The sequence below is a fragment of the Lemur catta genome, chromosome 7 (assembly GCF_020740605.2).
Source record: "Lemur catta isolate mLemCat1 chromosome 7, mLemCat1.pri, whole genome shotgun sequence".
NCBI lineage: Eukaryota > Metazoa > Chordata > Mammalia > Primates > Lemuridae > Lemur > Lemur catta.
The window spans coordinates 65,541,111-65,559,658 of record NC_059134.1 but is presented as its reverse complement, the minus strand read 5'-3'; the positions used below and the strand labels follow the sequence as shown (position 1 = coordinate 65,559,658).

Sequence of the window (18,548 nt, the reverse complement as noted above, 5' to 3'; positions counted from 1 at the left end):
TGAATTTTCTAAACACAACTGAATATATCATAATTTAGTAAATATAACCATAATCTTCATTTTGGTATAGAATATCTATACAACTACAGATATTCAACTGTGAATTTTGTTTTATTAATAACATGATTAAAAAATCCTTGTAATTCTGAATTATATATGGATTTAGTTTACAATATTTCTAATTGCTTATTGGAATACAATTAATAACTAATACAAACATCTTTTTAAATAAATGATTTTTATTTAAACCCTTATTGAATATTACTACCATTATTATTATTAAAATCTAAGTAGCTGGCCGGGCGCGGTGGCTCACGCCTATAATCCTAGCACTCTGGGAGGCCGAGGTGGGTGGATTGTTTGAGCTCAGGAGTTCGAGACCAGCCTGAGCAAGAGCGAGACCCCATCTCTAAAAATAGAAAGAAATTAGCTGGACAACTAAAATATATAGAAAAAATTAGCCGGACATGGTGGCATATGCCTGTAGTCCCAGCTACTCGGGAGGCAGAGGCAGGAGGATTGCTTGAGCCCAGGAGTTTGAGGTTGCTGTAAGCTAGGCTAATGCCACGGCACTCTACCCCAGGCAACAGAGTGAGACTGTGTCTCAAAAAAAAAATCTAAGTAGCTGGTAATGTGATGGACATCTTGATTTTAGTTTTAGAAACATGGTACCATGTCATAGCATATGCAATCAATAAATATTTTTCAAACGAATGTGGCCTATACTTTTGGAAAACGGCCTTCAGATTTATTCTGGAGAGGTGTTTGTGTGTGTGTGTGCATTCTCAGGGCTTTCCTGTAACAACTCATCCAATCCTCACAAGAACCTTATGAAGTAGGTACTATTTATCTTCATTACAGTTGTGGAAACTAAAACACAAGGGGTAAGTGAATTGATACTGCGCCAGGTCACACTATTAGTAAGTGGCCAAGCTAGGATTTGAACCCATGCGTTCTGAAATCAGAGACCATGAACTAAAAGTACTTTGTTATACTATTTTTTTTTTCTTGAGACAGAGTCTCGCTCTGTTGCCCTGGCTAGAGTGAGTGCCATGGCATCAGCCTAGCTCACAGCAACCTCAAACTCCTGGGCTTAAGCGATCCTACTGCCTTAGCCTCCCGAGTAGCTGGGACTACAGGCATGCGCCACCATGCCCGGCTAATTTTTTCTATATATATTTTAGTTGGCCAGATAATTTCTTTCTATTTTTAGTAGAGACGGGGTCTCGCTCTTGCTCAGGCTGGTCTCGAACTCCTGACCTTGAGTGATCCATCCGCCTTGGCCTCCCAGAGTGCTAGGATTACAGTCATGAGCCACCGCGCCCGGCCACTTTGTTATACTATTGATATCTCTCTCATTGAATTGTCCAGCCTTTCCCCCTGACTTCTAATGCCACATGTCTGTATCACATTTTCACACATAGTACTATTTCTGGGCTCTCTATTCTATTTGTCCTTTTGACCCTTCACTAATACCAATTGTTGTACTATATTAATTATTGAAGGTTTATATAAGTGTTGATATCTGGAAAGCTTGACTTTCCCACTTACTCTTCTTCAGAATTTCCTAGACTATTTTTGGATTTTTGTTCTTCCCTATAAAGTTTAAGATGAGCTTATCACATTACAGGACAAACTCTTTAGAGATTTTGACTCTAAGTGATCTGTGCATCCTTATTTTTCTAAACCACCTGAAGTCATTTTTGGAGAAAGATAAAAGGTAGATATATAGCAAGAGAGATATATACTATAACTAGAAAAGATGCCTGCAGTACTTAGATGATTTCCTTTCTATTTTTATTATTTTTATGTTTTAAAATTTGTTATAATAAAAATATTATTTACATCATTGGAAATGTATTTAAAGCTTTCATTTTTATGGTAAAGAAAATAAGATTAATAGAAGCAGAAGTAATAAAGAATATACTTTGAATAATTCAGACCTCAAGATCCACATGAATCACCTCCCCATCCTAAAGAAACACATCTGCCCACTATATTTTAGAGAATTGATATTTATAATTTTTGAGAAGACACTGTATGTATAGGAACCATGCCTAAAGAACAGAAAGGAACAAATATACTACTTTTCGAAAAAGGCAGTTTCAGACGCTACAGACCAGTGATATCAGTGTTAATACCAGACAAAACTTTAGCAAAGTTTTTAAACATATGGTTTGGAAAGAGTGATCACTAAGACTTGGCATAGGATTTTACGTATTTTCCTGGGTGAGGTGGCTCACGCCTGTAGTCCCATCTACTTGGAAGGCTGAGGTGGGAGGATTGCTTGAGGCCAGAAGTTTGAGACCAGCTTGGGTGATGTAATGAGACTCTACCTCTTGGAAAGAAAAAAAAAAAAAAAAATATATATATATATGTTTATATGTATACTTATACATATAAGTAAATGCATATGGTATGTATATAAAAGGGCTATCCAGAAAATATCCAGCCATAGATAAAATGGCTGGATACTTTCTGAACAGCCCTCCTACACCTAACACAGAGAGAAAGTGAGAGAGAAAATTTACATATTTATTTTTCCATGTCTTCACTAGATATAGAGAGAAAATACAAAGCATACATGAGGACTACTTTGGCAAGAACAAATTTTATATCTGATTTCACCTTCTGAGGAACCTTGTGAGATAAGCATAAGTTATAACTTAGCCAGAGTTATTTGTCCAGCATCAGTCACATAATAAGGAGTACAGCAAGAACTAGAATTCAGGATTTTGGGCTCTTAAAGCAGTATTTTTTCTGTTGTATTACTGAGACATGCTAACTATATCATCTGCCTTAGCCCAACCCTTCCTTTATCTGGGTCTGGGCCATATAACAAAAAAGAATTGTGGGGAGCACCTCTAATAGATGCTGACAGTTGGCCATTTTTGATTATCAAGAGGATGTATAGGGTAGTATTGAGTTTAGTCTATAACATGAATACCCTAAGATCAGTAGGAATTTTCTGGTTGCAAAGGATAAGTGTTAGAATTGGTCTAAGAATAGTTGTAAACAGCCTTCCATAGAGAACTTTATAAAAGAATGGATTCCACTCTGCCTGAAGTATTTGAAATGTAATCCTACTTAACTTAGGTGGCTGGATAAAAGTTCATGCCAGCTCTAAGAGTCTACATTATTAGCTGACACATTTAATTCAAGTAGTACAATCTTGATGTGTGTTCAACATTGAGTCCCACTTATTGGGATGCAGTAGAAAGAGGTTTAGAGTGCCTGCTTTGTCCCAAGCAATTTGTAGATGCAGTAGATACACAGCAAAAGACAAAAAATATTTTTTTAATTGTATGAAATATCTGTGCCTATGAGGCTTCATTTTAGGGAGAAAAGGATAGATAACAGACAAGTAAAATATATTGTATGTGAGAGAGTGGTAAGTGCTATAGAGAAAAATATAAGGGGGATAGAGAGTGTGATGGGTAGAGAGGATGTAATTTTAGATAGCGTGGTCAGGAAAGGTGGCTTTTGAGCAAAGAAATGCAAGAAGAGAGGGAGCATGCTGTGCAGATTCATAGGGGGTACAGGCATTCCAGGCAGAGGAATAGTTAAGTGCAAAGGCTTTGAGGCAGGAACAAGAAGGCCTTTGTGTCTGGAGCAGAAGAAACACTTATAGGGCGCACTCATATAGAAAGGCCAGATCTTGTGGGGCCTTGTGAATTGTTTTAAGAAACTAGGTTTTACTCTCAGTGCAATGAAGGGCCACTGAAATGAACTCAATAGTTATGTGATGAAACTTTTAACTAGATCACTCTGCAGTGTTGAAGGAGGGAGTAAGGGTGGCAGCAGGGAAACTAGTTAGGAGACTGTTGTACGGCTATAATGTGAGGTGCTGGCTTAAACCAAGGTATTGATGAAAAGGGACCAGGTTATAAACATTTTAGAGGTAAAGTCCACAAAGTTTGCAGAGGAATGGATAATTGGGAGTTTGAGAAAGGTTTAAAGATTACTCTAAGCTTTTTGCCTAAGTGAAAAAATAAATAAATATGCCATTGGCTGAAGCGGAGAAGACTGAGGAAAGCAGGGTTAGAGGTGGGTGAAAATTAAGAGCTCCACTTTGGACATAAGTTTAAAGGTGTTATTTTAAATCGAAGTGGAAATACTACATGTAAACAGTTGTGTGTGTGTGTGTGTGTGTGTGTGTGTGTATGGAGTTCAGGAGAATGCTCAGTTGGACATAAAAATTTGTGAATCATTGGTGTTTTTATGGTTTAAAGATAGAAGACGGGAAGTGATCACCAAGAAAGTGTTAATAAAAAAGAAACACAAGGACTAAGCCCTGAGGTATTCACATAGTTAAGAGATTAGAGAGATGAGAAATAGACAAAGATGTAGCAAGAAGACCTAGAAAACCAAGTGAAGAAAGTGTTCATAGAAGAGGAAGACAAGTGACTAGCTACATCAGATGCTGTTGATAGATCATGTAAGAGGAAGTAGGATACTTTTTATTTTATGGCATATATATGAAGATATTATAATCATTCATCTGATTTCAGTTTATGTCCCTCTGAGCTCCCACTCCCTTCATGACAATTTGCCATTGGTATTTTAACTTTTAAATAATTGCGTGTATGTGTGATGTTGCAGGAGAATCCAAACCCTCACATGGCATTCCAGAAAGTTCCACGCCCAACAGAAGGATCCCACTTGCGAGTTCATATTCTTCCTTTCCCAAAGATTAATGAAACCCGGGTTCAGGAATTAATACAGGAAAATCTTGCTAAGAACCAGAATGCACCTCCCGCTACACGAGTGGAAAAGAAATGTGTTGTGCCAGCAGGTCCACCTGTTGGTATGTATTTGTCTGTCTGTCTGTTTTAGAAGTAAACCTTTTATGAAGATAAAGATGTCTTACAAAACACAAATCAAGATACAAGACACAAAAAGGAAAAGTGTACAATTTGATGAATTTTCACAAAGTGAACAAACTCATGTAACTAGAATCAGAGCATTATCAACACTCAGAAGCCCTATTCCGTTCACCACCTCCCACAAAGGGTAATCATAACCTGACTGCTGCCACTATAGAGTCTTTTGTTTTTTTAATAATAGTTTTATTGAGATATAATTCATATACCATAAATTCACCCATTTACGGTGTACAATTCATTCATTGGTTTTTAGTGTATTCACAGAGTTGTTCAACCATTATGATTATTTAATTTGAGAACATTTTTATAACCTAAATATGATAGAAACCTATTGGCAGGCACTCCCTGTTTCCTCCCAAAACCACCTCCTCCCCAGCTTTAGGCATTAATCTACTTTCTGTCTTCATAGCTTTGCCTATTCTGGACATTTTATGTAAATAGAATTATATAATATGTGGTCTTTTGTGACTGGCTTTAAATTAACATAATATGTTCAAGATTCATCTATGTTGCAGCATGTATCAGTACTTCATTTCTTTTTTATGGCTGAATAATACTCCATTGTATGGATATATGTCAAATGTTTTGTCATTTATTCATCAGTTGATGGACATGGGGTTAATTCTACATTTTGACTATTATGAATAATGCTACTGTAAGTATTCATGTGCAAGTTTTTGTGTGGACATGTTTTCAGTTCCCTGAGATGTATACCTGGGATTGGAATTGCTCGGTCTTATGGTAATTCTATGTTCGTGTTTTGAGGAACTGCCAAACTGCCAAGGCAGTTGTGCCATTTTACGTTTCCACCAGCAGTGTATAAGGGATCTGATTTCAGCCACTAATGATGCTCAGCATCTTTTCATGCACTTATTGGCCCTTTATATATCTTCTCTGGAGAAATGTCTATTTGCCCATTTTTAAATTGGACTATTTGTCTTGTTATTATTGAGTTTTGTAAGAGTTCTCTATATATTCTGTATATAAGTCCCCTATCAGATATATGATTTGCAAATATTTTCATATTTTCTCCTGTGTGTTGTCTTTGTTTTCTGTCTCTTTTTTCTTTTCTTTTCTTATTTTTTCTTTTGTTTTCTTTCCCTTCCCTCTCCCTCCCCTCCCCTCCCCTCTCTTCCCCTCTCCTCCCCTCCCCTCCCCTCCCCTCCTCTTCTCTCTTTCCTTCCTTCCTTTCTTTTTTTTTTTTTTTTTGAGACAGAGTCTCACTTTGTTGCCCAGGCTAGAGTGAGTGCCGTGGCATCAGCCTAGCTCACAGCAACCTCAGACTCCTGGTACTGCCTCAGCCTCCCGAGTAGCTAGGACTACAGGCATGCGTCACTATGCCTGGCTAACTTTTTCTATATAGATTTTTAGCTGGCCATTTCCCTCCTTTCTTGACAGCATCTTGCTCTGTTGCCTGGGCTAGAGTGCAGTGGCATCATCATAGCTCACTGCAACCTGCAACACCTGGGCCCAAGTGATTCTCCTGCCGTAGTCTCTCGAGTAGCTAAGACTACAGGCATGTGCCACCACACCCGGCTAATTTTTTCTATGTTTTGTAGAGACGGGGTCTTGCTCTTGATCAGGCTAGTCACGAATGTGTTGTCTTTCTTTACTGACTTTTATCTCTTATTTTTTTTCACCTATTGAGGAAGATGTGTTAAAGTCACCCATTATAATAGTGGAATTGCCTGTTTCTCATTTTCGTTCTTTCCTCATTTTTCCTGATATATTTTGAAGTTGATTTAGTAGATGCATACATACTGACAAGTGTTTATGGCATCCTGGTGATTAATCTCTTTATCATTATGAAATGTGAACTAAGTTGTATTTGCCAAAGGAAAATAAAAATTCCAGATGGGGGCCAAGCGTGGTGGCTTACACCTGTAATCCTAACACTTTGGGAGGCCAAGGCAAGAGAATCACTTAAGGCCGGGAGTTCAAGACCAGCCTGAGCCAGACCCTGTTTCTACAAAAAAATAGAAAAATTAGCCAGGCGTGGTAGCACATGCCAATAGTCCCAGGTACTTGGGAGGCTGAGACAGGAGGATCACTTAAGCCCAGGATTTTGAGGTTGCAATGAGTTATGATGACACCATTGTACTCTAGCCCAGGTGACAGAGCAAAACCCTGTCTCAAAAAAAAAAAAAAAACAATTCAGATGGTAAACAAATTCATTATAAGAAAAATACATGTTTCTAATACCTCAGCCTGAAGAAAATTTAAAATACCGCTGAAGAGATTTTAGAATTAAAAATTTGTAAACATAACTTAAAGATGTTGCTCTTTCAATCAAGTATGTGGTATTTAGAGACTGTAAGTTTTCTCTTCTAATGTAGATAAATTTCTATTTCAGTTTATGCCACCTATGTGTGTGGGAAGCACCAGAGCCCATAATTTAAAATGAGCATTTCAGACAGAAAAGTCATGTGAAATTATCAATTTAACCATCATGGTCATGTAGAAAATTAATGTTATATAATTAAAAATGATTTGAAGAAAACTGGTAAAAATCCAAGTGAGATCTGTAGTCTAGTTCATTATATTGTTGTTTTCCTGATTCAGATAAAGCACTATGGTTGTTATATAAGGTGTCATCATAGAGGAAACTGGATAGTGAGTACATGGATCCTCTCTGTATTAACGCTATTTTTACAGCTTTGTGTGAGCCTAGAATTATTTTAAGATAAAGTTTAAGACATTATTTGAACAATATAGGTTTTGTATGGATGAGATGAAAGAGATCCTAATGAGCATGATATGATAGTCTTTCTTTTTAGGTATGGGACGAGGTGATAAAGATTATGGTTTTAGATTCCAAAGAGCAGCCACAAAATATAAACAGTCTTTTTGGCTTAAGAATTATTGATACTACCTCATTTGTACAAATGATGAAGTTCTTTGTGAAAGTATATATATATATATTTTTTTTTTTTTACAAATACTACCTTCCCTCATATCCTAATATTTTTTTAATAAGTTAAATTTATTTAGGTAACTGTAGCCTATGTAATAGACTAGAATTTTCCTACCCTATCATAAAAGGTAAAAGATGCTAAGTTTGTAAGACTAAAAAGTGACTTTCCTAAGCCAGCATATCAATTCATTGGCCATGAACATTTCTCTTTTTTATACCACTTCTTTTCCTCAAGTCCCCTTTACTCAAATTTGTAGTAGTATCTATTATGATTTTTTTGGTGGTATGTGTAATAGTTTTTCTTTGGTAATATCTTAGAAATATCAACTTCTTTTTCTGTCAGTAGTCCTCTTGCATATGAGCCTTAGCTATTTGTACCCCAAACATTTCCTTTCAGTTTGTTTACAAGTAGTGTTAAAATAGATGTTTACCTTTGTTTAATATAATTTTATTTGGCAACGTGAATTAGTTTGCATGAGTTAAGTGTATTGTTAGAATCAATCCTGTGAAATTATCCATTGACTAGCCTGAACATGTAACCAACATAAGGAAATGGACCACCTTCAATGCCATGTAACAAGAGAAAAAAATAAAATAAAAATACACTGTTGGTCACGTAAACAGTCTTAAACAGTTTTATTCCTTTTGCTTTGTAGTTGCCAAAGGAGTTTAATTTATTTGTGTTTTCTTTATATTCTTTTACTAGTTTCGATAATGGATAAGGTGACGACAGTTTTCAACAGTGCACAGAGACTAGAAGTTGTTAGAAATTGCATCTCATTCATATTTGAAAATAAAACTTTGGAGACTGAAAAGGTAATAAAATGACATCTTTCTCAAACAAGCATTTATCGTTTTCCTTTCAGATTTGCATGTTGAGGTTGCCAATTGACCTGTCCTTTAATTCTGTTCCTTTTCCCAGTAAAGTGTTTTGATCATTTTAAATGAATAATGTCTCAAATTTAAAACTGTTAGGCCAAGCTTAATTATGTGACCACAAGAGAAATATTGGTAGTAATTTTTTTCCTTCAAACTTTTAAACAATGTTTATTAAACCCTATTTTGGCATATTACTTAGAAACTTATTTTACATATAATTTTATTTGTTGCAAAGAATCTAATTAGCATATGTAATGGATTATAGAAACTGTGGTATTTGACTTAAATTTACCTCCTTAGAGCATATTTTCTTGCCTTCTTCAATTCAGTATGCTAAACATAATGTAACCCTTTCTTACTGATTCATTGTCATAGTTCTGAACATTCATTACAAGGAGCTGGTAAAACATGTACAAGTGTTTTTACCCTTCCACTAAATGACCCAAGCCTCTTTATGTTTTGAGTTTTTTGGTTTCCATTTTTTCTTATGGTTAAAGCGTATATTTCCTTTTACTTCCCTTGCTTTCAGCTTTCTCATTCTGTTTATTATACTTGCCCATAAAAATATTTGGCCTTCCTACTCTCAGTCTTTTTCCTTTCCTCCTTATTTGCCCCTTTGTTCCTTTTTTTAGACTTACCAAGTTAAATAAGCTTATTATTATTGTATGTAAAGTAAATTAACTCCTACATGGTGAACTGAAGGAGGCATCCTTATGAGTGTTCTTGTAATAAAATAAAGGAGTTTTAATGCATAAACCTAGAGATAGCAATTTTTGTTGTGCTGAGTCCTTTTTCTTTATTTATTATGATATTGAAAGGAGAAGAGATTATAGAACTTCCCAGTCAGAAATTAAAGCTGCATAGTGATTAAGGAGCTGACTAGTTTAAAAGTATAAAATCACTTGTGTTTTTTATCATTTTAATTTTTTCTTCTATTCTTGTCTTGGAGAATTGGCTGGTTATAGAAAGAAGGTGTCTAAATGTCTATGGCTTTGATTCATGTTTTAAAGCAACAGTCAATTTGGTAACCAAAGTTTTGTGAGTTGAAGAAAAAAAGTGAATTTAATGTTTTTTCAGTTTACCACATAAACTAATCCTACTTATTTTTCTTGCTGGCTTAGAAATAAAAATAACTACAAACCAATCCATTTTATCATTTGTCTTAAGAGCAAATCACCTCTTCTCTAGGAGGTTAATTCTACTAATAACTGTGTTAAGTGATTTACAGTATGCGTTTGAATTTTCAACATGATTGTTTGAAAGTTATTTTTTTTTTTTGCCAGTGGTACCGTTTGGTCACTTGTACCTCTCTTGTCCTCAGACCCTTCCTGCTGCACTAAGAGCCCTTAAAGGAAAGGCAGCAAGACAGTGTCTCACTGACGAACTGGGTTTACATGTCCAGCAAAACCGGGCAATATTAGACCATCAACAGTTTGATTACATAATAAGGATGATGAATTATACTCTACAGGTAATTTTTAGTTCTTTCAGATTATTCCTCTTGTTTGAGAATACTTTTTATTTTTCTAGGATATTTAGTAATTACCAATATATCAGTTCTTGAGCCTACCACAGCCAATAGGAGGAAGAGTCAATATCTATATCCTTTCTGTCAGAAACAGTTATCTATTACTTGGCATAAATATTAAGAGTTTTTCATTTGTTCTTTGTTTTCTCTTGAAAAATACTAGATTTTGCTAGTTCTGTAATATAAACATGCTCTTTGAAAATGAAAAGTCATCTTTAAAGTATTCAGTTACATATTACTTAATGACTTAATATGTTAATGACGTGACACTAGTCACGTACGTCAGCCCTTTGAGTCAGTATTCAGTTGTACTATTAGGCAGAGGGCAATGATGGATAATCCAAATGATAAATTAATTACTCAGATCAGTATTTACTAAGCACTTTGTATGTGTAAAGCACAAAAAATATTTCCAGTTGGCTTCAAAATGTGTATGATCTTACAGAAATAAATTTCTAAAAACATAATGAAGACCCAATTTAGGAGAAGCAAATAATCTTGTTTCCCCATCCTGTCTCCCTTCTTAGATATTCTATGACATTGACATCCTGTTCTCCACAAGCTACGTAAAAATCCTTTCTCAAACCTTGTGTACAAGATGAAAATGTTAATTAAATATTAAGATTTCAAAGACCATTTATGGGACTCCACAGAACATAAACAAAGTGTATGTTAAATAATGGTAAATTGGAAAGCAAGAATTACAGGATATAATTAATGATAAAATTTGTGGATAAAACAAGGCCTAAATAAATGAGAAGATATATTTGTGGATTGGAAGACTCAGTATGTTAAAGATATCAATTCTCCCCAAAATAATCTATAGAGGCAATGCAATTGCTATCAGAATATTAAGTGGAAGAGCAAAAGCTTTATAATTACCAATAAACTCCTAAAGAAAAACAACAAAGCATAGAAATTTGCCTGTCAGCTATCAAAAAATTAGTTTAAGATTATAGTAATTAAGACAGTGTGGAATTGGCACAATCATAAACAATTTGACCAATAGAACAGAATAGAGAGCCTAGAAACAACATGCACACATATATGGAAACATGGTTTATGACAAAAGTGGCATTTTAGACCACTGACAAAAAGATGAGCAATTTCATAAATAGTGCTGGGACCACATATACATAATATACCATTGACACAAAAAATATACACATACCTCATGCCATACACAAAAATCAATTCCACATGGATTAATGACTTAATTATGAAGAGCGCAAAAAGCTAATCTATAAAGCCTAAAATTTTTCAGACATGATACAAGAAATAATCTTTATGACTTTTGAAGTAGGGAAAGATTTGTTAAACAAGTCATGACTAGTGCCAATCCTAAAAGAAAAGCCTGATAAATTTGACTACGTTAAAATTAAGAACTTCTGTTCATCAGAAGATACCATAAAAAGAATGAAAACACAAACCTCAGAGTGAGAGAGGTTTGCAAAGCATAACTGCTAACAGATTAGTACTCAGATTATAAGAATTCCTACAGGCCAGGCACTGTGGTGGGTGCCTGTCATCCTAGCTACTTAGGAGTCTGAAATGGGAGGGTCGCTTAAGTGCAGTGTACCATGATCATGCCTATGAATAGCCGCTGCACTCCAACCTGGACAACATAGTGAGACCCTGTCCCTATTAAAAAAAAAAACTCCTATAAATCAAGTTTTTTTTAAAAAGACAACCTGATTTTAAATGGACAAAAGATCTGAGTATCCTAAAGAAAGGAAATCCACTCGGATAATAACTGTATAAGAAGATGATCTATGTCAGTAATTAAAGAAATGAAAATTAAAACCACAATGAGATAGCCTTTTACACTCACTGTTTGACAAGAATTTAAAAATCTGATAATATCAAATGTTGACACAGTTATGGAACAAATAGAACATGTAAACTCTGCTGGTAAATGTGTAAGTTTGCATAACCACTTTAGAAAATTTAATAAGGTATAAGAGAAGAAATGAGATAATTTGTTATTATCTTACAAAGCTATGTATGAAACATATTCTTTGACCCAGTGATTCCATTCTAGACGAGCTCTTGCCCACATACACCGAGAGATATGCGCACAAAATGTTCATAGCAGCATTGTTTGAAAAAGCAAAAAGCTTGAAACAATTCATATTGTCAACCAGCATTAGAATGAATACATAAATTATGATATCTTCTTACAATAGAATATTATTTAACAGAGAAAATGAATGAGTTGCAGATACAAAGGACAATATGGATGAATCTTAAGACAATTTTGTGCAAAAATAAAAAGACAATTCAATTAGAATATGATTCCACTTTTATAAAATTCAAAAACATGTAATTATATTATTTAGGGTTATTTAATTTAGTGATACAAACACATGTGGCAAAATTATAAAGAAAACCAAGGTAATAAAAAACAAAATATTTAAGAAAATTACCTCTGGGGGACAGAGAGGAAGGGCAGTGAACATGGGTATCTTCAAAGGTAATGGTAATATTCTATTTCTTAAACTACATATATGGATTTTCATTGTATCATTCTTCATAATCTTATAACTTATGCATATTTTATGTCTTAAGGCACTGCTATTAGATTTTTGTGGGGTATATTTATCTTCTCAAACTCATTGCAAGCACTTTGTAGGTTGTATAAGTGAATTGACAAGATAGATGACTCAGTTTTACTGGATATATAGTTTTACTTTAGAATGTGAGACACTAGCTATATTAGTTTATAAGAGCAAAAATTGAAAACAATCTAAATGCTTACCATTTGGATATTGATTAATTATGGTACAACTCTTTAGAATACTGTTCAGCTACTAAGTAGAAACAAGTAGATCTAGATATGTACTGATATGGAAAAACTTCTATTACATATTGCTGGTGGGCAAAAAGGAAGTTAGATAAAGTAGATATAATATGATTCTATTTTGCATGTATTTATCTATGTATATATATGGTAGTAAAAATCTGAAAGCATATTACATTAAATCCTTAGCAGTGGTTATCTCTGGATACAGATTAGAAGAGTTTTGATTTCCGTTTTTAACCCTTCTGTGCTTGAAACACATATACCCCTAAATTATATAAAATATATAACAACCATAAGTTACTTTTATAATTTTAAAAAATGTCCTCATATTTGTAGAAAAGAAATTTTTAGCACCTTATAAGAAGAAGAAAACATAATAAATTTGCCCTAAGAAAAGGTCATGTGTCTTTTGTTCCTTTGTTACTGTGATTATAGAGAATAAAAGAGTACGATTGATAGATCAAGGCCTCTAGAAATCCTAAAGTCAAGTAATACCCTGATCCCCTAATAATTGGCATTAAAAGCCACTTCAGGGGCTTTTTACTATTAGTACTTTCTGTGCTGTTTATTAACTGAAGAACTAAATTTTAAAGATTTCTCTAAACTTAATTTTAGCATGTACAGTTAGTAGGCCACTTATAGAATAGCAAGGTACCCTTAGGCTACAATTATTTTTCATTTGAATAATCATATTTCCAGAAAAGAAACAGACATAGATTTTTTTTTGCTGCTTTCAAATACACCTGAATTGATGAGCATTTAATATTTTGTAATTCAGTATTTCATATGTACATAAAAATAGATCCTGTGCTTCATCAAGCACATGCTGTTGTTTAACATTATATAGGCCTGTCTCAGTTATGAATGGGTTTACATGTGATATTTTTATTTTAATGCATTATTTATTGCCCACTTGGGATTTGTTAATATTTATATTCTTGATGCAACAGTGTACTTATCAAGGGGGATTTACCGTGACATTCTGAACATTTTTTACAAAAGCATAGAGTTTCAAGGCAGAGTGTCCAAACATCTATGTTGGTATTTTCCGAAAGAAACATTAATTAAACGAACTAATTTTTAGGGAGTGGTTCAAAAACTTCAGTAATTTTTGCTTTTCATGACCTAGAAGTTATTCTAGTTATTCTAGTTATTCTGCCTTTCCTGTCCTCAAAGGAGAAGTAAATGGGACGTGAATATTGCCAAAGGGCTATTTGTTTATCAAGTTCTTTCAATGCTAACATAATTTTTTGTAGCACTGGGTTATAGAGATTATAGATTATTCCTATATATCATCTCATTTCAAAGAACTGATCATATTTTAGTATTTTTTGACAGAGTACTAAAGTCTCTCCAAAAGAGATTTTTGGCCTTAATTCTTCATTTTAGCAAATATACAATTAAAACTTTTTATATGTCAAGACCTTAGCTAAAATCTTTTAACAATAAATTGTAATTTGAAACCTCAGTGAAGTCTTCCATTTCCAGCATCATGATAAACTGTGAGAGACCCTCTTACTAACATAGAAATAGATCTCAGAAAATTGCAAACAAACAAATATAAATCATGATTTTGATATACTGTTTCTCCTAAGAAGAAAAGGAAATCGTTAATGTACCCCTTCTTATACTCTTCAAGAAAAGGACAAATAGGGAAAACCAAACCCTGAGCAGTTAGAGGTTGGGAAAACCTGATTTGTATTATTAATCCTTAATCACTATAAGTCTTGGTCAGCTGGTTAAACCTTAAAGTTTTACAACAGGCTAGAACACTGGAAAAATAATAAAGGTAATCCCTAGTAAGTAGCATGCCCTCCACCTTTGCCTTCATAGAGAATAATTATAAATCCTTTTTGTAATAATGTATCCCCAATTTAGGCAATCAGGATTCCCATAGGTTAAATTCAATAAAACATGACCTCACAATTGTAAAATGACCAAAAACCAAGGAAATGAGCTGTTGTGAAATATGATCGACAGAAACAATCAACAACCCCCATATTTAGACCCCCCAAGCCCCTTAAAGTCTAGTTTAGAAACTAGAAAGCTGATGAAATGATCTTTTACTTAGCAGACCCAAGAAAGCCTGTTCCTAACTGGCAGTGGGAAAAGCCTTGAAGCAACCAAGTTTACAGAACCCCGGAGAGCTCTGAAATTAGTGATATCAGGTATCTCTAAGAGTAGGAGGATAAGGTGTATAACACAAAAATAGGGGATTGGTTGAAAGCTGCTAGAAGATGCTGGTGGATTCACCTCCCAGATCCTTTCCTAATTCTGTATAAATAGCCAGCTGCTTCTCCTTTACCCTGGCAGAAGATTGGATATTTGTTTATGTATTTATTTTAACAGAGAGGGAGAGACGCCATGGTTTTCCTGGGAAATCGTCTGTTTCAGGGAAATTCTGTCTTGCTGCAAATAAGAGGGTTAAGTGAATTTCAGATATTGAGAATGCCAGTATGCTTTCCCCCATCAGCTTCCAGAACTCTGGCAGCCTGCCCTCAAAACGAGATATTCTCTGAGAAATGTGACCAGCCAAATAGAAAATGACTTTATTAAAGATACTGAGATTAGGAGTTTTTCAGTAGAACAGCTCTGCCAGGTTCTGCTCTAATGAAGCTGTCAGTCAGCAAGCTTCATCCATGTACACATTCTTTTCTTTTGTCATTCTTTGGTTTACTTCTTCTGGGGGATGACCTAAACAAAAAGGGCCATTAAACAAAGTCAGTTGCCACTCCCCACCGTAGTTCCCCAAGTCTGCTTCCATTCTCTACTCCCCCTTGAGGGAGAACCATCCAGTAATTGCCCTATCCTCTTCCCTCTTGTGTACCTGTATCACTTTGAACTGCCTCAGATAATCTTAGCTCTCTTTTGTCTGTGAAACTGGGTAAGCCACAATCACTACTACCTTCTGAAAATAGGTTCAAAGAAATTAAATACTCTCTCTAAATCACATAGTAAATTGAAGAAATGAATTCTAAATGAAAGTCTGGTGATTTTCATTTGCATTTTTGATCCATCTTAAGATCTCTTAGTCTAGGATTTTCCCTAGGCAATCTTACTCATCTGCATTATCATCGCTTGCTTATGTCTTCCAAATCTGTATCTTAAGCCAAAATCTATCTCCTAAATTCTAGAACTAAATATCTTGCTGATTATTGGCCCACCTTTACATGAATGCCCCAAAGCTATTTAGATGTCAACATATTCCAAACTAAAATAATCATCTTTTACACCCGTCTCAACCACCACCCAAAAACTCTTCCTGCTGAGTTTCCTAGTTCAACAGATGGCACCAATAAGCCAAAAACATTGAAATATTCTCTAGTTCTTAACTGTATCCCCAAATCTGATCAGCCTATAGTCCTATAGCCTGACTAGTCCTATAGATTCTACCTCTTACATCTCTCTCAAATTCATTCACTCTTTGCCATTCTTAAATTCCACTGCCCTGGTTTAAGTCACCAACATTTCTTACCTCTTGTACTGCACCAGCTTCCTAACTGATTACACTACCTCCATCCTGACCCATCCCCCTAATGTATCTATTCTCCCTCCTTCACCAAAGTGATATTTGTGAAATTCAAGTTGGATCTTATCACTTCCCAATTTAAAATCTTTGCCCTTGGCCTTCAGAGTAAATGCTGATCTTATCTTGGCCTCTGCCTTTATCTGCAGCCTCATCTTTGACTACTGTTAAGTCCTCAGGCCTTACATATCTATTGCCTTAGTTTTCTTCTTCCTCTCCTTTCTACTTCCTACTTCCTTAATCCTTCCTTTCTCTTAGCTAACTCTACTCATCCTTTAATTTCAGCTTAGATATCACTTCTTCTAGAATCCTTTCTCAGCCCATCAAGTCTGGGCTGGTAGCCACTCTTACATGCTTCCACTATATTTTGTACTTCCCCCGTACTGTCCACCATGATCTTGCAATAACACTTAACCACATATAAGGAAATTGCCTGTTGACTTATCTGTATCCCCCATTATGCTTAGCATGAAGTAGTCTCTCAACAGAAACTTGATGATTAAGTAAATGAATAAGTGAATGTAATGTAGGTAGCTGCTTACCTCAGCTAGTTAAGAGTTTCAGTCCCCATACAGAGTTTCCATTTGTACACAGGCCAGTAGCTTTTGCCCCTTTTTTGGCTGTAATCTAATTCTCAACCCAAACCAGCGCCTCTTTTCACCTTTGTGTCTCTGTGCACAGTAATCTCTAGGTTAGAGAATGTGGATGGCTATTTTGATAATTAGTGGCCTAGCTTGAAAGTAAAACTTCAGGTTCACATACAGGTGGTCAATACTGTGCCAATAGACAGTAGTGTCACTGATATATTTCAAGTGCAAATTTTCATACCTGCTGAGTTAGAATCACCACAACTGAAGCTTATGCATCTGTACTTTTTTTTAAGTTCCACAAGTAAATTTGATATGTACTTAGAGCTGAAAAATGTGTCCTATTATCTGGAGTAGTCATTTTCAAAACTTTCTCAGTTTTTTAAATGTGCATTTATGGGCCCCATCATTACACATTCTGATTTGGTAAGTCTGAGAATGGATAGATCAGAGTGAACATTTGAAATTTTCCAACAGTAAAATGGATACCTTTATAGAAATGCAGTCCCCATTTCATTGAGTATTTCATCACACACTCTTTTGGTCATTTGTGGGGAAAGCTGAAAACAATTTCTACATTGTCGGGGAGGTTGAACTAGATGCCTTCTAAGGTGTCTCCTGTCTCTGAATTCCATGATCTCAGAAACTTTTTTTCTTAACCCTTGCTTATTAGGTGCAATCCTGGCCCTCCCCAGTTCATAACACATCATTTTTAGCCCATGCCAGGTCCCTTCCTTATTTATTATTTTTATTACTATTATCCTCCCAGACTCCCCCAAGCATTTTTTAAAATTGACATATAAAATTGTGCATATTACAATTTTATATATACAACTTTATAGTGAGTGCCTTTCTTTTAAAGTTTAATCATTGAGCTTTACCTGTGCTAAAAAGTTTTGGTAGATATTCTATATCAGGTTAATAAGCCATTTCCATTCCTAGTTTAAGAGTTTTTGTCGTAATAGGTATTGATTTTATGAATTGCTTTGTCTGCAGCTGTCAATTTTGATGTACAATTATTTTCATGGATTGTTGGACTTGATATGTTAGGAATTTTTTCTACGATTGATATCAATCCATAATTTCTCATACTATCCATAACTGGTATTGAAGCAAAGTTACACTAATGTCAAAAATGAAATAGGCGCCAGGTGTGGTGGTGACTCACACCTATAATCCTAACACTTTGGGAGGTTCAGGTGGGAGGATCACTTTAGGCCAGGAGTTGGAGACCAGCCTGGGCAACATTTTTTATAGAGACCTGTTTCTACAAAAAATTTTAAAAATTAGCCAGGCATGGTGATGTGCGCCTGTAGTCCTAGCTACTCAGGAGGCTGGGTGGGAGGATCGTTTGAGCCCAGGAGTTTGAGGTTGCAGTGAGCTATGATTGCACCAATACACTTTAGCCTGGGTGACAGAGCAAGA

General features: G+C 35.1%; 1 protein-coding gene across 2 annotated transcripts in view; it reads left to right on the top strand.

Moving 5' to 3' along the window:
• The window catches only part of SBF2 (SET binding factor 2), a 397,036-nt gene that overhangs the window by 243,691 nt on the left and 134,797 nt on the right, over window positions 1-18,548 (top strand). For both annotated transcript variants that reach the window (XM_045557501.1, XM_045557500.1), the window contains exons 14-16: window positions 4,603-4,807; window positions 8,507-8,616; window positions 10,001-10,150. In XM_045557501.1, coding sequence (XP_045413457.1) covers window positions 4,603-4,807; window positions 8,507-8,616; window positions 10,001-10,150 — 465 coding nt within the window. The remainder of the gene's footprint in view (window positions 1-4,602; window positions 4,808-8,506; window positions 8,617-10,000; window positions 10,151-18,548) is intronic.